Source organism: Mastigoproctus giganteus, chromosome 1 (assembly GCF_048544385.1).
Source record: "Mastigoproctus giganteus isolate SK-2022 chromosome 1, ASM4854438v1, whole genome shotgun sequence".
In the NCBI taxonomy this organism is placed as follows: domain Eukaryota; kingdom Metazoa; phylum Arthropoda; class Arachnida; order Uropygi; family Thelyphonidae; genus Mastigoproctus; species Mastigoproctus giganteus.
In genome coordinates, this window is record NC_143575.1 from 48,376,397 (window position 1) to 48,399,787 (window position 23,391).

General features: G+C 36.1%; 1 protein-coding gene across 2 annotated transcripts in view; it reads left to right on the forward strand.

Annotated features, from left to right (window-relative positions):
- The window catches only part of ATP7 (copper-transporting ATPase 1), a 260,566-nt gene that overhangs the window by 44,742 nt on the left and 192,433 nt on the right, over positions 1 to 23,391 (forward strand). For both annotated transcript variants that reach the window (XM_090372608.1, XM_090372616.1), the window contains exons 4-6: positions 5,532 to 5,695; positions 5,924 to 6,085; positions 17,067 to 17,146. In XM_090372608.1, the coding sequence (XP_090228734.1) occupies positions 5,532 to 5,695; positions 5,924 to 6,085; positions 17,067 to 17,146 (406 nt within the window). The remainder of the gene's footprint in view (positions 1 to 5,531; positions 5,696 to 5,923; positions 6,086 to 17,066; positions 17,147 to 23,391) is intronic.

Here is a 23,391-nt window from a genome sequence, read left to right on the forward strand (position 1 = left end):
TTAGCATAGACTTTGGATTTTAGAAAGCCCCAGAGAAAAAAATCCAGTGGCGTTAGGTCGCAGGATCTGGGCGGCCAATTAACGTCACCATTTCGCGATATAACGGAACCTTCAAATTTCTCATGCAATAGTGTTACTGTATCACGTGCCGTATGGCACGTAGCACCGTCTTGCTGAAACCAAATGTTTGTTAGATCGATTCCATCCACTGCAGGCCAAAAAAAATCTCTTATCATAGCCCTGTATCGCTCACCGTTGACCGTAAGTGCCACTTCTTCTTCGTTTTCGAAAAAATGCGGACCGATTATTCCGCCGGACCAAAGTGTACACCATACCGTAACTTTTTCGGAATGTAGTGGGACCTCATGAATCTCCCGTGGGTTTTCGTCGCTCCAAATTCGGCAATTTTGCTTGTTAACAAAGCCACTTAACCAGAAATGAGCCTCGTCACTAAACATTATTTTTCGCCCAAAATCAGGATCGACCTCCAACTGCTCTAGCGCCCAATCAGCGAATGCACGCCGCTGCGCATGATCGTTGGGCTTTAGTTGTTGGGTTAATTGCACTTTATAAGGGTGAAGCCCTAAGTCCTTATGCAGGATTCGCCAAGTTGTCGTCGAAGACAGGCCAAGTTCTTGAGCCCGACGCGGAATGGACTGTTGCGGATTCTCACGCACACTTTCCCGGACTGCAGCAATATTTTCAACGGATCTTGCGTTTCGCTGACGTACAGGCACTTTCAGATTTGCCACAGACCCAGTTGCTTCGAATTTGTTTATTAAACGGCGAATTGTGGATTCTGAAGGACGTTCGTCGACACCATAAACTGCACGGAGTGCACGAAACGTTTGACGAATAGAACATTGGTTTTGATAATAATTTTTTACAATTTCGACTCGTTGCTCAGTCGTGTAACGCTCCATAATAAAATGCAGAGACTAACTGAATACGGCTACCAAAGATACCACCTGTGTGACTGTCGACTTCGTCATGCGCTGTTGCCAAACATCGAGCGTTACTATTGGAAAACCCTTTACATTTAAGGTGTGCAGGAGCAGCAGTCCATAGCACACACTTCTTGATTAGAGCGGGGTTCGAGCCCGTGCCCACCAAATTTGGAGGATGTGAAAAATTCGGGGAATGACCAACCCATATCCCTGGAGCAATATGGCCTTAGTTGCTAATGCTCCTAAAAACCAAATAACAAACATAACAACAAACTTAAGGTGGTAGAAAATGAAAAAAACCTGGGAGTAATTGTGCAGTCAGATATGAAGTTTTCTGAGCAATGCAGACAGGCTGCCAGGGCAGGTCATGGGGTTTTGTCAAAAATATATACAGGAATTTTGCTAGCAGGGAAAAGGTGGTGATTGTCCCTCTGTATAAGGCAATGGTCAGGCCACGCCTTAAGTACAGTTCTGGAGGCCTCATTTTAGGAAGGATGTAGATTTGCTTGAGTGTGTAGAGAGAAGGTCAACAAGATTGGTGAGGGGAATGAAGGGATCCTCTTACGAAGAGAGGCTTATGTTTTGCAAATTGCAGCGGCTGGAGATTAGGTACCTGCAAGATGATCTGATTGAGGTGTATAAGGCATTGAATGGGTTCAGCACGCTGAATTCTGTAGTGATTCTTCCACTTGTTGAGACTGAACTTAAGGGGGCATAAATTCAAATTGAGGAAAGACAGTTATAGAATAGTTGTGTGGAAAATTGCTTTTAGCCAGCGGGTGGCTAATTGTTGGAACAAACTTCCATCTGTCGTTGTGGAAGTTGATAGGTTAAATAAATTTAAGGAGGAACTGGACAGGTATTTGGAGGGAATGGTGTTATTTTATTTATTTTTTTTTTTGGCTGATGCTGCATAAGCTCATACACTTGCTTTCTTGCATCACATGCCACTACTACTAATTTGTCGCGCAGCACAAAACATGTGCATAAAAGAGGTCTTATCATCTGTTTTACTATATAAGTACAAAAAGTTAACTCACTGTAGGCACTTAGAATTCAAGTGTAGAGGTTTACATATATGGGGCTACAAAAATAAGCACGTGGTTCTTTTGGGGGTATGTGAACAAAAAAGATTGAGAAACGCTGCTGTATAACAACAGAGTAACTAAGTTTTCTAAGCTATTTTTGATTTATAAACAGTTGAGCGAGATTCTGATTTTTATCTGATAAAAACAATAAAACTTCATGTTTAAGGTCAAAAAGATGTCGAAACACTTTACCACTGTACAGTCACCTCTTTCCTATATAAAAGAAGTGTTTCATAAGCAGATCCCAATTTGTTTGGAAATAAAGTGAAAAATCTGCTATTTAAGCTTACTTTTAATAAAGCTGATCACACTGCATCTTTCAAAACTTCGCAGGGAGAACAATAGATTGAGCAATAATGTGTGATTACAAATTTTTTCCTATTAAATATGAAACTTCCAATGATGCTCTTAAATCTTTACAAAAAACTGCCATATGTTTTTCATGAAAGATTTTAGACCGTGTATGGTGCCGGTGCGTATTTTGAAAAAGGATTCAGTTTTTTCTATTAGATCTTGATTTTTCATATGTAAGTGTCCTTTTAATTTAACAGGTTTCATGCTTTCGTTAGGCAGTTTTTCCTAACATATCTCACACACACACACAGGATGTTGCTCATCATCAACAATGCTGTAAATGAAGCTGAACTTCATAAATTCCTCTTGATATTTTATATTTCATTTTTTTCTTTTCTTTTCATTCTTTTTGAGTTGGAATGTGATGGCGGCTCTCTACCAGAAATTGGTGGTTGCACTACACTTTAAATAACGTTAGTGTCCAAATTTTCACATGATATATTTTTTTACATTATTAGCTTCTGAAGTATCTGTAGCAACATTATTGTCGTCACTCTTTGGCCACTTTGTTCTGATTATCCAATTGTCTGTGGTAAAATGTATTTATTTATTTTTTTTCCTTCTTAAAAATAATGATGGTAACATGAAAAGAGCAATATAAAAAGTAGAAAAGTAGCAGCAGAATAAAAAACACACCCAAGTTGACATGAAAGCACCAAATTTCGAATCAGAATAAAGCATGTGTACAACAGACTTGCTATATAAAATATTTACTTCATCTATGTTAAAAACTTGAGAGGTATAACCCATAATATCCCTCATCAATAATTTTAACAAGTTATTTTTTGAAAGTTTCGGATCCTTAATCTGCACTTGCGGCTTCTCCCTGGATTTTAAATCTATTCAACCAGCCCTTACTAGTTTTAAATGGTTCCACATTTTTTTTTTTTTTTTTTTTAGGTGAGTTTTCTTCAGATCATCATATTGGCTAATCTCTCTCTCTCTATTTTTTTTTTTTTTTTATAATATTTAACTTAACTGAATTCTGCATTGGATATTATCTTCAATAAAATTAGTTAAAGTCTTTCCAATTCAATCCTAATAGCCAGCCTAGCCCTAGTTGCTTGCAATGAAACAGCTATCTTTCCCACTGCTAAAATTAATTCTTTATTTTTTTTATAATTGTTCTTACAGTTAACCTTTCAAGTCCTAAATTATGGCACACATCCACTTGTCTTTGACCGGAATCGATTCACTTCAAAGCATTTAATTTAATTTTCAAATTCAGTCTTTTTCTTACATTTTTAGTCTTCGTACTGCGCCCAGATGTTGTTGCTTTTTTATTCTTATCCGCCATTATTAACTCTTCGAAAATGTAACTGCATTGGTTGCATTAATTATGATACAATGTTCAACTAAACTGTTCGTTACGCACGATGTCTAATACAGTACTGAGTGATGACTAGACTTCGGATAAATGCAAATAACGCAAATATTACAAGCAAATATACTTGATAATTTTTTAAAATGTTGATCTCGGAACTACGTAACAAGTCACTGTACTGAAATTAAATTAGCGTGTGAGAAAATATCACTGAGCATGGGAGAATTTCTCAAGTCGGCGTGGGAAACGTTTTAATGCTGTTTTGATATTCATTTTCAAGCTATCAACCCCATCAAATGAAACGATTTCCTTAAATATGCCAAAAATGCAATCTGTAAAAGAGCGTTATAGTGATCTGTGGCAGTGTTATAGTCAGATACGGGTTATAATATAAGAACAGCATTATAGCGAATCAGCGTAAAGTGAACCGCGTTATAACGGGGGCCTGCTGTATAGCATATATGTTAGTGTTACTGAGAAGTCAAGAGTTATAGCATCTCATTGTTTAGTGTATACTCTAAGAGTAATGCTCAGCAGTTAGCACCCCGAATAGTGAAATTACCTCATGAAATGACCTTTCATTAAACATAGGGGGATTGGGATTAATATGGCTTTTGGATATTGACATTTCCTTACAAGAGTATCAGTGTTTGGCAAAATATTTGTCATGGCTATTCATAAGTCCTGACTCATAAATTGTGCTTTTTAATCTTAGCTTTCTGCTTGATTTTACTTCATTTTGGAAATTAACTAACTAGCTTTTCATATTTATAGCTCATCCTGCAATAAAACACCATCTGACAACACGTGCTTCCAATTATGCACATATTTCACACATTTCTGTCATTACATGGCAGAAATGTGTCAAATATGATTTACATGAAAACCCGAAGTTATGCATATGAAACCTACATGCTACCTTGTTACACTCTTTCACTAGCATCATTTCAATTTATGTTCATGTGTACTCATTGTATATTTTGATTTGTAATGTATTTTGTGTATAACGTAAATTTATACAAATTTACATGCAGTTCCTATATATATAAAGAAAAATGGCCAAATGCAACACCCCTCCCCAATTTGATTGAAAAATTAGCTATAAAAAATAAAACAATATTGCTCATGTATGCTTTATTTAAAAAAAAATATATTTAATGACATTTGACTTTTAAAATGTTACTTACCATCAGGGCATAATATGTATTGATCAGAATAAGCTAGAAAATGGGACAGGGTGAGTATCAACAATTTAAAGCTTTTATAACTTATCCCTGACTGTTATGTGAAAGTGTATGTTCAAATAATGCAATTCCCCTCTAGAACATACATTGCATATTATAGCAGGATGAACTGTATATGTAATTCTGATTAAGAGCATTGAGAGTTCATTGATGAGAAAGATTAAATGAGAGGATTTAGTTCCACCTCTCAAATTCAGAGAAATGACAGAAAAACAAGAAAACAATTGTCTGCATGCTACGTAAGCCACAGAAGGTTAAAAATGTTTTTCAGGGTAAGAAATACAGGCAATTTTATAGGCAAATAAAATTTCTGCAAGAAAATATCAGATAAATCAAGGATGAGTTACCCAACCCTGATTTATCTGATATTTACCCAGTCAAAAATGACACTCATTATTTTTTATGAAGTTCCTTAAACTAGAGCTCATTTCATTTTTAATTCTATCCTTAGTATTGATAATATCTTAAGAGATAATTATATTTTCTAATTATTTTATTTCAAATTTTTGTTTCTATGACATTTCTTCCACATTTTAACATTTTTTTTTTTTTTTTTACGTTTATTTGTATTTAGGAGTCCACTGTGTACTAGTTGCTTTAATGGCTGCTAAAGCAGAGATTAAATTTGATCCTGCATATGTGATGCCCTCACAGTTGGCAAATGCAGTTACTGAGCTTGGTTATCCATCTTCAGTTATTGATGATGTAACTTCACAGTATGGAGAAGTTGAATTACATGTGAGTTATTCAATTTAAGAAAGGAGTTTTAATTAAAAATTTTTTTTTTTATATTGTTGAATATGAAATGCTTGTCATTTGTTTGTTTTTTCTCTTTAGAAAGAAATTTTTGAGTTTATTATATTTCTCTCAGCCATCTAACCTTTATGTGTAGTAATTGAAATGCTTAAATGTCAACATTATTTTCTAGTAATACACTAATATCTTTAAAAATATTTTTTTGCGTAGATTCTTGGTATGACATGTGCTTCGTGTGTCTACAAAATTGAATCGAATGTTGTGAATCATCAGGGCATTGTTAAAGCATCAGTTGCTCTTGCCACACAAAGGGGAAGGTTCAAATTTGATCCAGAAGTTACTGGACCAAGGGATATTATTAATGCAATAAAGGTAGGTCCTACTTAAAATTTTAGTAACCTGCATAATTAAAGCACAATTTGATTTTTATGTACATAAAAGAAAGCTCCCATTACTTATAGTTCCAAGACAGTGCTAGTGTTTTCCAGTTCATGGTTTTTATAGACATTTTGCCATGTAGCCTCTTTTGTAAACTGAAACAAATTATTAAATGTGCAATAAAAATATATACAATAATTTTTTAAATTGTTTACTTTGTTATAATGGGTGAGCACTAGATCGTATGTATAGCTTAGCTTAATTTTCAGCACTCACCTCACGCACGAGCAACTTTCAAGATTCCTCGTCTTCAGTTAGCTATAGTGGGGGGGGGGGGGAAGAGAGCGCACTTGTGTTGTATACGGGTTGGGTTCTCGAAATGCATTTCAGTGCACGTGAAAATTAAGCTAAGCTATACATACGATCTAGTTATTACATTACAGCACACAAGGACTCCTTAAAAAATCAAGAGATAGAGTGAGCATAGAACATTATTAAGTTGTATTGGCTTTAAGAAATAATTTTCTTGCCTTCTAATCTCCTCCTGCAACAAGAAAGGGTTCTTAAATTCAAAATTTCGTTAGCCAATACTATGTAATTGAACAAAATTAAAAATAAATAAAATACAGGAACTCCCCGACTTAAGTAATACTCGGACTTACACAAATTCGACTTTACGCAAGTTTTTGAGGGCCGGTGCAAACTGAAAAAAATACGGAACCGTATTTTGCATCTGTAGAGATAAATTGGAGGTATTGTGAAAATATCATAATGTGAACCCATTAACATATTGGGTTTTTTTTTTTTTTTGTAATTCGTCGCAAGTCTTTGGAAGTTGAAAATTTCGCTATATTACTAAACTATTTATCTCTCTAAAAGGTCGTGTTTATAACGGAAATTGCACTACACTTTCATTGTTATCATATGTTCCATTATAAGAATCAATTTTGAACACCTTTGTGATATTTTTCTAAAGCACGTTTCTGGAGGTCACGACCAAAAAAACAGTAAAAAATAATTTGCACTTTTTGGTTTATTGTGCTTTTCTGTTAGCACAATCGATTATAAATGGGTTGTAAACTCAATCGGATTGCATTTGCGATAATCCCAATAACTGGAATTCTGTGGGTTTTTACGTTATGGTATTATGGTGAAATAAGTTCACCTTCACTGAAATCTTCAATCATATAAAAAACAAATTTTCAGAAACTTTTCTTCAATCCTATTTACGTATTACAATGATGAAGGGAAAGGGGCCAGTGGAAAGTGCAAGTGCTGGCAGTGCCAGGAAACGAAACAAAATTGGTTTAGAAATGAAGATGAAAATGATTCAGAAGTACTAAGCAGGACAAAGTTTGTCAACTATTGCAAGGAAATTGTCTCGCTGCTTCAACAGTGAATACTATTTTAAAGGACAGTGCGCGTATAAAAGAACATGTCAAAGGATCAATGCACTTAAGATCAACAGTGATCACAAAACTGTTCAGGTGCTATATCAAAGATGGAACAGCTATTAATAATATGGATGGAAAATCAGATTCAGAAGCAAGTGCTGCTGAGTCCAATGGCCATTCAAGCAAAAGCAAGAAGTATTTATGAAGATATTAAAGATAAGTACGGTGAACCCCAAGCTAAGTTCGTAGCAAGCAACAGGTTGTTTAATAGGTTCAAGCATCGCACTGGTTTCCAAAACAGTAAAGTATGCGGAGAAGTCACCAGTGCCAATTCTGCAGCTTCAGAGAAATTTTGTGACGTGTTGGAAAAAATTATTGATGAAGGTGGCTATTCAACGCAGCAAATTTTTAACGTTGACGACACTGCTCTGTATTGGAAAAAAATGCCGGATCCAACATACATTGCCAAAGGGGAAAAGACAATGCCAAGTTTCAAGGCTTCAAAAGATAGGGCCACACTCTTGCTTAGGACTAATGCAGTGGGAGATTACAGATTAATACTGCTGCTTGTGTACCATTCTGGAAATCCTCGTGTATTTAAGGGCATCAATAAAGCCACCCTACCCTTGCATTTCTGATTGAACCAGAGAGCATGGATAACAATATCTCTCTTTGAGGATTGGTTTAAATGCTGCTTCATTCCCGAGGTTGAAAAATGTTGTAAAGACAACGGCGTTCCTTTCAAGATTTATCTTCTATTAGATAATGCTCTTGGACATCCTACGCATCTAGATGATTTCAATTCGAACATTGAGAGTCATATTTCTACCGCCAAACACGACTTCACTCATCCAACCTATGGATCAGGGTGTTATTTTGAATTTAAAAGCATACTATTTACACACAACACGTGCTCAGGCATTGTCTGCAGTAGATCATGAGAAAAATTTTACGTTAAGAGTCGTTTGGAAATCTTACAATATTCACCACGTCATCCCATCTTAAACATTAATAAGGCCTGGGTGGAAATTACTAAAAATTGTTTAAATGATGCATGGAAGAAAATATGCCCACGGCACATAAAAGGCTTTGAAGGATTTGAAAAAGATGAATCATATGAAGAGGTTACAGATAAGATTGTAAAGGTTGCAGAGCTACTTCAGTTGGAGGTTGATGCCAAAGACGTGGAGGAGTTAATAGAGGAAGAAGAGAAGGAATTATCTAACGAAGAACTTATTGATTTGCAGGCAGCGATAGTGAAAGGAGAAAATGCTGACGAAGCTCAAGATGAACCAAATGAGGAGCCGAGATGCTTCTTCACCAGAAAGATGGCAATGACATTTCATGAAATTGCATTGGCAATGGCGAGGTTTCAGAAGATGGATCCTGACAGCGAACGATTCTTAAAAGTTAGCAGAAGGGTGAATGATATGCTTGCTACAAAGAAACCTACAATGAAAATAAAAAAAAACCACCGTCCAGTCATCCATTAATATGTTCTTTCGTAAGGTTGAGCAGCCGGCCCCTTCTAAATCTCCGCAGCGGCGTACTTATCAGCTGAAGATGCCGATTCTGGCAATGATTCTGGCAACCTCAAACACAAAAGGTATTAGAACCTATAGTACTTAGTACTGTGAGCAGGTTGGAGGTCGAGAGGTGAAACTTACTGATGTTATGCCTGTCTCCTTTCTTTTTTTGTAATTTTATAATTTTGAAATTTTTTAAATTGCATGCTTTTGTAATCTTTCCTGCGCATGAGATAAAAAAATGGAATAAATACAATAAATAATTCTATTCGCATGTTCATCGAACATATCTTTTTTGATTCAATCAATTCAGCGAGCACAGTTGCGAGTGATGCACAAGCACGGGGGGGGAAATTCTGACTTAGGTAAAATCTGATTTACGTAGAGTTCCACGGAACACAACCCTTACATTAATCAGGGAGTGACTGTATAGTAAACATAAAACATACTTTTAGAGCATATATAAATACAGTAAACTTTCAAAATAATGGCATCTTCTGGGATTCAAGGGGCTGTTATTTCGATTTTTCCATTATCTAGAAAATTTAATTTTTAATGCATTTAATGCAGAAATAATGAGGCCAAATAAGAAATAGAGAAATTAAGAATGCAATTTTATTAACTGCACATAAAAAAACACAAATATGTTGGCAATCTAGTGTTATATTCTGCCATTAATAATACACTTCTGCTTATGTCCAGTTCTATTTTTTTTATTATATCAAGTTTAGTTTGCACAGGTAGCACAGTGGTATCGTCCCCATCCTCCCCACACTGGGTGGAAAAGGCCCTAGTTCGAATCCCGTCGATGACATGCGGAACTTTTATAGGCTTTGTTCACTCCATGGCTGAGTTAGTGGGTCTCAGTAGATGGTGTTTTTCCCCAGAAACTGGAGTTTATTGTCCAGCAAAACAGGCAAATCGAGCACAATTTACAGACACAATACTCTTATAATTTATGAATTAACAAGTGGATATATGAATTAACATTCCGGGTGACCCTAATGTAATAGTTTGGATTAAGTTTGTACTAAGCTTTAATGTTGTTCTTTTCTTCTCTGTATGAGGTTCATTAACTTTAGGAGCCATAGTGAGGGGTTTTCAATTTAAAATAAATGTAAAATAGCAGTATGATTCTTGATATCAGTACAGAATTCACTTTGAAAATGGCAAACGTAAAACAAATACAGTAATCACGACTTCCCGTTTTCTTTTTTCAGCACTGTAAGACATATGCGCCATTGTATGTATACACCCAATCTCAATGTGCCATTATTTCGAATGTGCTGTTATTTGGGGTGCCATTATTTCGACAGTCTATTGTAAAATAATTTAAAAATAGGCTTTATGACGTGCAGTGGCATGCAGTTTTACTGTCAAGTTGTATTACCTATATTAATTACCTGTTTCTATGGTAGGGCAGATTTAAGATTTGTACAGAGTAGCTGTTTAGAAGAAAAGTAATGTCAAGAGTGAAATAGAGCAAACCATACATACATACGAATGCACGCATACACACTCTCTTGTACAGACACTACATGATAAAAGACTGTAGGAACTAAACTTTCGATTGTGCTAACACATTATGATCAAAGTAATGTGTTAAAAACTGCAGACGACAACAACAATTAATTTGGATTCTTGATTCTTGTTTCTAAAGGTGAGCAAGCATAAATAAGTCCTGTCTCCTAGCAAAATAAGGAATGGAAGTGGAAAAAAAATAAGGTGTTTTTTAAACAGAAACCTCAACCACAAAAGGTATTAGAACCTATAGTACTTAGTACTGTGAGCAGGTTGGAGGTTGAGAAAATGAAAGAAGATATTTATTATATCTATAAGAGAAAGATGATATGCCAAAAAATAGAAGTTGATGGAATAAATGAGGAAGAAGAAAGTTGGTACTGTAAGTTTTAAGTTAGGCAGTAAAAGGATGTTGACTGGTTGTGGCAGTGTTTGGACTGGTTTGGAGCAGAGAGTAGGAATTATAGAAGCAAATTCAGAAGGACAGTGTCCATGGAAGTATTTATAGAAAGAAACATGCAACAAAAGCAGGACATCTATTAGAGCGAGTAGAAAGACACTGTAAGAAATGGGTCGTCAATTAACCTAACTGCCCTCTTTTGAATGGAGTCAAGAAGACCAAAAGAGGTTATGTGGGCATAACACCAGATGTGGGAATAATATTCCATAGTATGGCAGATTTAAGATTTGTACAGATTGAGTAGCTGTTTAGAAGAAAAATAATGCCGAGTGAAAGAGAAAATCCAATTTTTTAGATGCAGGGGAAGCAATATTTGTGATTTGCTTATGCCAAGAGAAAGACAGATTAGAAGTCACGGTAATACCTAATAAAGGTACATGATCATGTGTAGAAATCTGAGTGCTGTTGAAGATAAAAAAAAGAAGCAGAAGAATCCTTTTTGTGAGATAGTAATAGTAGTAATATTAATGGAGGCATATGATGCAAGAAAGCAAGCATATGAGCTTATGTAGCATCAGCAAAAAAAAAACAATTTCACACATCCATTCCCTCTAAAAGTTTGTCCAGTTCCTCCTTGAATTTATTTAAGCTATCAACTACCACAACAACAGATGGAAGTTTGTTCCAGCAATTAACCACCTCCTGTCTAAAGGCAAATTTCTGCACCTCTATATTCTACAACTGTATTTCCTCAATTTGAATTTGTACCCTCTCAAGTTTGTAATCTGAGAAAGCGGAAGAATCCCATCAGAATTCACGTGCTCAACCCATTCAAGGCCTTATACACCTCAATCAGATCACCTCGCAGGTGCCTAGTCTCCAGCTGCTTCAGTTTTCAGAACTTAAGCCTTTCTTGGTAAGAGCACTCCTTCATTCCCCTTACCAATCTTGTTGCCTTTCTCTGTAGACACTCAAGCAACTCTACATCCTTCCTAAAATGAGGTCTCCAGACCTGTACGCAGTACTCAAGGCATAGCCTGACCATTGCCTTATACAAAGGGGAATAATCACCTCCTTTTCTCTACTAGCAAAATTCCTGTATCATTGACAATACCCCATGACCTGCTCTGGTTGCCTGTCTGCATTGCTCAAAAAACATCATATCTAATTGCACAAATACTCGCAGATCTTTTTCATTTTCTGCCACCCTAAGTTTAGTACCACACAGTTGGTACGTTTCTCTGGGAATACTTCTACCCTTATGCAGTACTTTTCATTTGTCAATGTTAAACTTCAGTTGCCACTTCTCAGCCCATCAGCAAAAATTTTCTAGATCCTGCTGCAGTAGCACACTGCCATTAATGTCATTAACAACCCTGCCAACCTTTGTATCATCTGCAAACTTCAACATTAAGTCTGATATACCGCCATCAATATCATTGATAAATATGCAAAAGAACAGTGGGCCCAACACCGAACCCTGGGGGAATTCACTAATAACATTAGTCCACAAAGAGCAGCGTCTATTGATTACCACTCTCTGCCTTCTTCCACTCATCCACCCTGTTATCCGTAGTAGCAACTTTCCCTTAATACCATACTGCTCCAATTTGTATAGTAGTCTTCCATGCACAACAGTGTCAAAAGCTTTCCTGAAATACAAGTATATGATATCAATATTATTTTTTGCATCCAATTCCTTTGTAACCATAACATAGTATCTAATCAAATTTATCAGACAAGACTTTCCCTTAACAAACCCATGCTATGTCTGAATTATTACTGCAGTCTTGTCTAGATGATCCTGCAATGCATCTTTAACCAGTGTCTCCATTATTTTCCCCGAAACTGAAGTTATACTAACTAGTCTGTAATTACTCATGCCACCCTTAGATCTCCCTTTGTGAATTGGGAATGCATTTGCACATCTCCAGTCCGTGGGGACTTCCCCTGAGTCCAAGGATGCTCTCATAACTATGGCTAAGGGTTTGCCTACTTCCTTTGCCGCCTCATTTAATATAACTGGATAGACCCCATCTGCCCCAGCTGCCTTTCTTATGTTTAACTTCAACAATTTCTCCTCCACTTTGCTCTCAGTTATTACAAAATCGTTAAGCCCGCTGTTACAGTTTGATAAACTTCTGGCATTTTTCTCACTTAATTGCTCCTAATGTATGAATGTAGATGCAGAATACTCATTCAGATTATCAGCTATCTGAGCAGGATCATCAATATGAAGTGGAACAATCTGATTTAACCCCTTCCTTCTAGAGTTTGTATAAGTGAAGAAGTACTTGTAGTTCTTCTTAGCATCCTTTGCCAAAGATTTCTCGTAATCTTCCTTCACTTGCCTGATCTCTTTTGTGATTTGATTACAGACTAGCTTATACCTGCCATAGGTTTCTGTGTCACCTGATAATTTATATGCATCCCATACATTTTTCTTCTCTGCCACAAGTCTCATTAGTTCATCTGACATCCATTTAGGTGTAATCTTTGAACAGTATTTTTTAATCGGTATGAAAAGCCTAGTAGTTTCCATGATTAGTTCCTTGAATGCTTCCCACTTAGAATTAAGAAATTGGTAGTGGCTGTTTGAGGAGCTGAAGCTGTTTGTGCAGAGCACGTTTTCTCAAACTGTAATGTGAATTACAATGTGCTATCATCAGCAAAACTGTAGATAGGATTTCCAGTCAGTGGAAGAAGGTTATTAATATACAAGCGGAAAAGAGTGGAAGAAAGCTGAACCTTAGGGATGGAGAAGTTATTGATAGAGAACCGTCTACTATCAATTGCAGTGTGCTGTCGGTGAAAAAAATTGTATAAGATGTCATTATTAATCAACATAGTAATGACACAAAATAAAAAGAATGATATAATTACTAATTGTCCTATCATAGGTAGAAGTAACCTTTATAACCAAGAATCTGGTGTTATACAGGTTACCCCCGGTTAACGCTGATAATTCGTTCCGTAAAAACAGAGCGCTAAGTGAATCCACGCTAAGCGAGCACTGCATTTCCATAAGGTAACATATGTATTTGTGAGTTGCGGTCGGTGCCATAGGATATTTCCTAATCAATAATAAACAGTAGTGAAAAGATGCACAATGTCGGTCAAAATATTTAATATTCAAATATTTGTACATATAAAATATTCTGCATTACATACGTATATAATTATGTGGTAATTACTTACGTATCAAAATGAAACTTAAAATTCCAATTAAAATCATGAATTTAATTGATCTAAATTGATTTTAATTGATGAATTTAATCATGAAAAATGTGTCGATTTTGGGTTGGCCCTCTTCTAAATAAACTAAAAGGGGTATTAATTTTAAATCCCCCGCAGTTTAATTACCACCCAACAATAAAGTCAACCGATCCTTCACCACTTTGAAACCTGGCATGTTTGTTTATTCTTTCAATATGAAACTTCTTTTAGGCATTCGTTTCCACAAATGCCCTACTTCATCTATGTTAAAAACTTGTTGAGAAGTACAGTTTAACACATAATATCCCTCTTCAATAATTTTAACAAGTTCTTTTTTGAAAGTTTCGGCTCCTTCTGTCTTGCGGCTTCTCCCTGGATTTTAAATCTATTCAACCAGCCCTTACTAGTTTTAAATGGTTCCACATTTTTTTTTTTTTTTTTTTTTTTAGGTGAGTTTTCTTCAGATCATCATATTGGCTAATCTCTCTCTCTCTCTATTTTTTTTTTTTTTTATAATATTTACCTTAACTGAATTCTGCATTGGATACTATCTTCAATTAAAGTCTTTCCATTTCAATCCTAATAGCCAGCCTAGTCCTAGTTGCTTGCAGTGGAACAGTTATCTTTCCCGCTGCTAAAATTAATTCTTTATTTTTTTTTTTAATTGCTCTTACAGTTAAACTTGCAAGTCCTAAATTATGGCACACATCCGCTTGTCTTTGATCGGAATCGATTCGCTTCAAAACGTCTAATTTAATTTTAAAATTCAGTAGTATTTTTCTTACATTTATAGTCTTCGTATTGCGCCTAGACGTTGTTGCTTTTTCATTCTTATTGGCCATTATTAACTCTTCGAAAATGTAAATGTAACTGCATTGGTTGCATTAATTATGATACAATGTTCAAGTAAACCGCCCGTTACGCACAATATCTAATACTGTACTGAGTGATGACTAGACTTTGGATAAATGCATATAACGCAATATTACAAGCAAATATACTTGATAATTTTTTAAAATGTTGATCTCGGAACTACGTAACAAGTCACTGTACTGCAATTAAATTAGCGTGCGAGAAAATTTCACTGAGCGTGGGAAAATTTCTCAAGTCGGTGTGGGAAACGTTTTAATGCTGTTTTGATATTCATTTTCAAGCTATTGACTCCATCAAATGAAACAATTTCGTTAAATATGCCAAAAATGCAATCTGTAAAAGAGCGTTATAGTGATCTGTGACAGTGTTATAGTGATCTGTGACAGCGTTATAGTCAGATACGGGTTATAATATAAGAACAGCATTATAGTGAATCAGCGTAAAGCGAACCGCATTATAACAGGGGCTGCTGTATATATATAATCTCACAATTGTTTTAAAAAAATTAGTAAAACTATGTTGAAGTGTACTCAACAAAAATACAATAAAGAATTAATTTTAAATGTGAACAACAGTAATTAATCCACATGATTTGTTGATATTAGTTGAATTTTATTGTTTGCAAAGTATTACATTAAGTATGTTAAACTCCTACACAGTAAGAACTTTATAATTAATTGGCACGGTTTGGATTCTATATTGAACCCTTATAAGGCCTAATCACTGACTAATAAGTGGTAATATTTGAAAATTCACTGGTAAACAAGATTAAGCGTTAATCTTTGAAAATTCAGATCTGATGTCATTCTTTAAGTTTTGCATGAAATAAAAAACACAGTGTAGGTTTTGCTATAATTTTTGCTGTTCAGTTACAACAGTTTCATTTGTGTATCTGATTTTGCTCCTGCAGTTGGCTTTGCTGATTGAGAGGTCAGTGTGCCTTGTAATTAGGCTATTTTTTTTTTTTATCTTTATCTTCTATTAAATCTCTCTCACACACACACACACACACACACACACACACACACACCCGCGCGCGTACGTACATCCTCTTATGAACATATTAGAAACTTACAGACTGGTGTAACACATTCATTCACGCACTGTGAATAATTTATCATGAGTTAACCCCACTAAATCATCACTGGGTTGATGAGATACCTAATCTTTGCTAATAAGGTACCACTAAGCACTGAAATGGCACCACATTACTTAGAAGTAACATTATACTTCTTGAGAGGTGTTACTTGTTAGTATTACAGCATGGGGAAACTCATGATGGTAGTCTTACAGTTTGAGAGATGTAATGCATTTTCATTAGACTTTTTTTTTTGCCTGTTCTATAAAAGATGGGTGCTAGTTATCTTGCAGACACATTGAGATCTAATGTCAGTCATTTTCTTTTGCTCAACACCCAGCACCTCCACATCCAGAGTTCAGTAATCTTTATTTAGAGATTACTATGAATTCTCCCCCTCTTCCAATTGGCAGTGCTGATTCTGTGGTAGAATTCTTGCATCTGCCTATTCCATCAAATTGTTTTTGAGGCTATTCTTTGCTTTATGTGTCAAATGCAGTTTTCTAATTTATGCAACTATATTTAATAAAAATGCAGTGTAGGTTTTGCTTTTCTTTTGCTATTCAATTACAGCAGTTTCATTTGTGTATCTGATTTTCTTCTTGCTCCTCCAGTTGGCCATGCTGATTGAGTGGCTAAGTTCTTACATTGGTTTGTTGCCACCAAGATGTCTTGATGGAAATTTTTCTGGTGAATTTTCTTTTGAAATTATGGTTGCAAGGTTTCCATTGTTTCTTTTTTTTTATTATCAAGATCATCCAGATATAAAAACTTAGTTATTTTTGGTACAGTTTTAAAGAAGGCTGTGATTCAACTGCCAGAATAAAGGTATTTATTTCTCTTTTTTGTTGTAAGGTTATATTAAGGTATTTTACTTTAAAATAAAGTTTGAATGTTACATTAATTTTATTTGATCAGGAATCTGGAAAATTTCAGAGTTTATTATTAATACCATTCTAATTTACAGAACTTAGGATTTGATGCTTTTCTGGTAACAGATCACACTTGGGATGCCAGTTACTTATCACAGAAAGAAGAAGTAAAGAAGTAAGTGTGTGTGTGCGCGTGCATGCGTGCATGAGCGAGTATATATATTATATTTATTATTATTTTATTTATTATTTTTTTAAAAATATTTTTTCAATAATTGATTTTAGAATGAATTATTAACTACATGCAACCCCTGTATAACATAGTACTTCTACAACATGGTTTCGCTCTAACACGATTGATAAATTGCGGAAATCCTCGCATAACACAGTACTTATATAACACGGTTAGAGAATTTCAGTAAACCTCGCATAACAGGGTATTTTTTAGCTTTTGTGCGGGGAAAACCCTGCCATTATGTTGGATGTAATTTTTCAACTTTTCCACTCTTTTTGAATCCTCGCTGTCGACTCCCTAGTCAAAAAAAAATTATTGAGAAATCGCTGTATTTTATTTTGTTGGGAAATTCCTGTGTTACGTTCTGTGCTATTGAACTTGTACTTGTTGAAAAATCTAGAATTCAAAATTTTATTACTATTGGACAGCACACCAGGCCATCCAAAAGATTTAAGTCATCCAAACGTTGAAGTTATGTTCCTACTGCCACAGTTGTACTGGGTTAATACAACTTTCATTCAGCCGTTAGATCAAGGCATTATATTCTCCTCTAAAACTCATTCCATCAGAAAATCTTTACAATGGATTTTGGAAAAAAAATTGATTCTGAATCTATTAAGTAGTGGAGGCATGGAAACATTTTTAAATTGTGAACTGTATCAGAATCATAGCTTTATCGCTGAAAGAATTAAAACTGTCAATGTTAAATGCATGTGGAAAAATGTATGGCCAGAGCCAGTTCATTCAGGAAATATGATCGAATGAGCAGAAAATGGAATCGGTGTGATAGTAAAACTTGCTACGTCGGTAGGAAGGGAAGGTTTTAATGATATGACTACTGAAGCCCTCGTGGGTAGCACAGTTGATAGAATTGCCCTCCTCCCCACACCGGCTGGAAAAGACCCAAGTTTGAATCCCATCAATGAAGGGAAGAATTTTTATGGGTCTTTTTCACAATGTGGCTGAATTAGTTGGGCTTGGGCTTGGGCGAGGGCAGCATGGTTTTTCTCCCGGAAATTCAGGTTTTTCATCCAGAAAAACAGAAAATTGACCTCAGGACACATGCAATTTATAGACAATATACAGACTAACATGGCCTTATTTGCTGATGCTTCTAAAAAAATATAAAAAAAAGATATGATTACTGAAGACAGTCAAGAATTACTGGTGGAATAAGAAGCTGGTGTAGCAGATTTGGTGCAAATGGCATCAGAGATAAAATAAAATCAGTTCAGATGATGATATTGAAGATTAAACTTCTAAATTTTACACTAAAAAGCATAAAGTTAGCTGAGCAATTAGAATCTTATTTTTTGAATGCAGATTCATGAACGAAAGGAGCCCAAATTTCAAAAGGGAGCTTCAAAAATGCTTAGTTCCATGCGATGAAATTCACAAAGATTTATCAAGCAAAAGCAAACAAACCCAGATTACTGATTTTTTAAAGAGAGCAGAAGATACACAAAATCTAGAATGGTGTATTTTTGTTAGTTTTGTTAACATTTGAAATAGTGTATTTTTGTTAGTTTTGTTAACATTTGAAATAGTGTATTTTTGTTAGCTTTTGGAATGTAACCCCCTTTTTGTACTTTTTCTTAGTCCCGTATAACACGGTTTTGCACGACACAACATTTTACAGGAACCTAATAATCATGTTATATGAGGGGTACCTGTATATTGCTAAAAGTTATGTAAACCAGATATCAGAACATGGCTTGATATGCAACATATTCCCAAACATATTTACACACAAGGCCTTTTAATTCTGAAACCTAATATACAGTCTCAGACTGGTCTTAACCTATTTCACAACTGCAACCTCCTGAATGTACCTTCTACCAACCCACAGTAAGTGTTGGCTGGAATTGGCCGTCATTCCTCCAGTTCTAAAGAAGTCTGTTTTGGCCACACCTTAATCTCTCTCTCAGTTCATCCCACATAATGTTTAGTGTAATTGAAGTCTGAACCCTGAGCTGGCCATTCCAACTTTTTGATGTCATTGTCCACAGACGAGTCCTGTATTTATCCTTGGTGCGTGGCATAATACATTCACAATGTGATTGCCGTGCTGATACTAACAGGACTTGTTTCCATAGTACTGTGACAGTGTAGATAATGAATAATTGTCCAAAAATCCAAGTGGGCCATAGACTTTGGTTTCAAGCACTACTGGCAGTGGACCAAGTCTGAACAAACTGAAACACTGAATACCATCAGATGGCTTCAATCAAACTTTCATGTTTGAGATGATAGGATACTCTTCTGGCAATCCCCCCCCCCAACTCAACTTATTTGTTGGAATGAAACATTATGTAGCAAGTTTTTTCATTCAATAGCCCCTCCCACCAGTCTAGAGGCCATGAAATTCAGGAATGAATACCATTCCAAACACTATTTCACATTGGTGACTGAGATATTGAATTTATGCACAGCTGCCTTAGCACTGAATTAACATAACAAGCAGCACAGACAATTAAGATAACAGGTGTTCCTGTAACTACTTGGACCACTGCCGTGATGTTTTCCGCAGACAAAATTGCAAGGTACTAACTATCTTCTTTATGAGTCATTTAATGTGTTCCATGAGTTCTTGAGGCTGTCTATACCTTTTTTGAGGTATCACCTATAGTCTTCCATCTTTGAATAATATCACTATACTGGAGTTTAGGAAGTTCAGTGGAGTGAGTGTATATGTATAGATTGTCTCAACTGTAAAGGTTTAGTATTATAAGGCTAAAAGATGCTAAGAAGCTAGGCTTTGCTGTATCAGCTAAAAATATAAAATAAACTTTGTTTATAGAACCTGCATCTATCTTATCATACCTTTCCTGTTGCAAGAAAGTGCAAATCCAGTTGTCCCTTAAATTTCACCAGGCTGTGAACTGTACCACCTAGGAAGAAAAGTTTATTTTTGTGGCTGACATGTCAACCAGATGTAAACTTCCTGAGGTCCAGTCTTCTGTTTTTCTTTAATAGCTTATATTTATGCTCTTTTGTTTTTGTGTCCCATTTTAATATAAAAATTCCACAACTTTCAGTTTGTTCCCCCCAATGCCTTATATACCTCAATCAAATTCTCTTTTCCCTTGAGATGCCTTATGTAACCTAGCCCTGTAACCCACACTATTGTAGTCTCTCCTTATATGGATGCCCCTTTGCTATTCTCACCAGATGAATTGCTCCTCTTTGGACCCTTTCAAAAAACTTAGTGTCTTAACTAAATGCTGCACCTAATCTGAGCAACACAGTATTCCAAATGCAGTCTCACCAATGACTTATATAATAATTGAAATATAACCTCCTTTTCCTTAGATGTATAGGTTTTTGGTAAATCACTGATAAGACAGCATCCACCTTCTTATGCTGCATGCCAATCATGTCTGATTGAACCAGAGCACCCAGTTCTCTCCCCCCCAAATGAAAACCCAAACATGAGGTATAGGAAACTTTGGTACTTATTACTGTATGTGGGTTGAAGGCTAAGAAGACAGTAGATTAACATTAGAATTTCTGTATTGTAATTTTCAAGAAATACTTGTGAAGGAAGGCTGTTCCAGAGAACCAAAGTAGAAGGGATAAACGAGAAAGAGGAAAGATCAGTGTAGATGGATGGAAAGTACTATCAACAGCATCAGCTGGGTTATCTAAGACTTTCCCACACCCGTTACACAAGAGTCTGATCTGATTTATTTTCTTCTTTTTATTTACATACTTGAAAAACCTTTGTCCCTGTTGTTTGCTCTCTTTGGCCAGTGCTTTCTTGTACTCAGCCTTGGCTGTCGTAACCTATTCTCTGTGGTGCTATTTCAAATCAACTTGTAACCATTATAGACTTCATACTTTTCACCACTAACTTTTCCATGCCATCATTTTCTGCTCTGTAACACTGGCCAGCTCCATATTCATCTATTTTGGCAATCCTCCTCATACTATATTTTCTTAATAGTATATATGTATTCATGGCTTTTGTGATTATTGCTTTAAAGGTATTCCATAACCCTCCCTCTGCAATCTACCCAAATGATAGATGCCACATATTATCTTAGTCCTCTTTTCTGAAAATGGACTAAGTCAGTTTAAAACCTGTGCCATTATTATGATTAGTAGTAGTGGCAAAAGATGCAAGAAGGCAAGCTTATACAGCATCAGCCAAAAAAGACCAAAACTTCTCATTTCACCTGTCCATCACCTCTAACAATATATCTAGTTCTTCCTTAAATTTATTCAAACTACCCACCTCTGCAACACCAGATGGGAGTTCGTTCCAACAATCAACCAACCTCTGGCTGAAGGCAGATTTCTGCACATCCAACTTTCAACCATCCTTCCTCAATTTGAATTTTTGCATTTTCATGTGTGTAGTCTGAGCAAGAGGAAGTATTCCATTACCATTGAGGTTTATTCAATCCATTTAAGGCCTTAAACACCTCATTCAGATCTTTTTGCAGATGCCTAATCTCCAGATGCTGCAATTTGATGCTACTGAGCCTGACTTAGATGAAAAAATAATTCAGTAAACAGCCTTCTAGTCAAGTAGTTTTCTCTGGTCAGTATTTTAATATCTGAGAATTCTAAATTGCGGTCTTATATGCGTTGTAGAGTCAGAATAGGTGACATCCTTGTGGACACTCCTTCTAAATGGGCACGTGTACATGGTGAAGGGACCTCCCTGTGATGCTGCCATTTTTCTAGCACTTAAAGCACCTTTAAGGTGCTTTAAGTGCTAGAAATATGGACACTCAAATGGCATCTCATGGAGTCCCTATGAACACTCGATGTGCTGCAAAGGACCACAAAACTACATCATATTCGGCTACAAAACCCACCTGCATTAACTTCCAAGGAAAATACCCTGCTTGCTCACAAGCATCCCAGAGGTGGAAAGAAGAAAAAGAAATTCAAAGACTAAAGGCAGAGCTGATCATATCAGCACTGAAAGAAAAACAGTTAAACTGATGAAGAAACCTACCTACGCTCAGAAGGTAGCAGGAACCCAAACAGAAATGACTATCCCACCAAAAGATTCATTCACTCTCATCACATGCTACCTGTTAAGCTTACAGAAATGTATACAGAAGGATCAAGCAACTACCATTCCCATAATAGTACCTCCGAATGCTTCAGTTACAAAAGAAATTGCTAGAGAGAAGAACAAAATCCTGAAGTACCCCTAGTTTTCAAGAAAAAATGGATGTCGCGATGGAGGTATCACACAATTCAGTCTTTCCTCTTTGCAGAGGAAGAAATGGACACAGGACAGCATCCATACTTCCTCAAAAGAGATAAATCGATGACTGAGAAAAGTAAGCCCTCAGCACTTTGGAAACCAACCAGTGGATCTATCATTCAAAATAATGGCTAAATTCCTAAAGTGGAATTGTTATCGATTCTGGAAAAATATTGATGACATCAAGGCCCTCCTACAATTTCTTATGTATAATTTGCCAGTTTGCGTCTGCTTGTAGGAGACATTTGAAGGCAAACGAATAGCCTTCCATTCATAATGCTACCTAATCATACCTAAGAACAGAACCGCGGATTGGCCTGCCCATGGAGGATTTGTTATTCTTGTGGGCAATCAGAGCTCATTTTAATCTGTGCTGCTTTCCACTAATATAGAAGTAGTAGCAGTTCGCCTTTCAGTAGCCACCCTACTGAAAGGCAGTTTGCCTTTCAGTAGGGTGGCTGTTAATAGTCTATTAGATTTATTTGCCCTATGGGACTGACATCTCCCACACAGACCTTGATAATCTTATTGTGCAGCTGCCTTCCCCACTCCTACTTCTTGGGGATTTCAATGGTCATACCACCCTGTGCATTAGTGATTACATTAATGGATGGGGGATGTGTCACAGAGCATATGCTCACTAACAGTAACCTCTCCCTCTTTCAAATGTGGGAATAATGCCTTCCATGTGTCTACCTGTACACTTTCTGCCATTGATCTATCTATCTGCTCCTTTCTCTCTCTCTCTTCCCTTCACTTATTTGGAAGGTGGAGAACACATGGAATTGATCACTTCCCTTTGATAGCCACCCTACCTGATCTCTTCCATCATGCAGTATGACTGACTTTTGAGGTTATGATGGATATCATGGCGAGATCTAATCTTCCATACATTTCGAGGGTACAGCTCTAAAACGGTGTTCGCAGGCCGGCTGCTAGTTAGTAAAAAAGTTTTCTG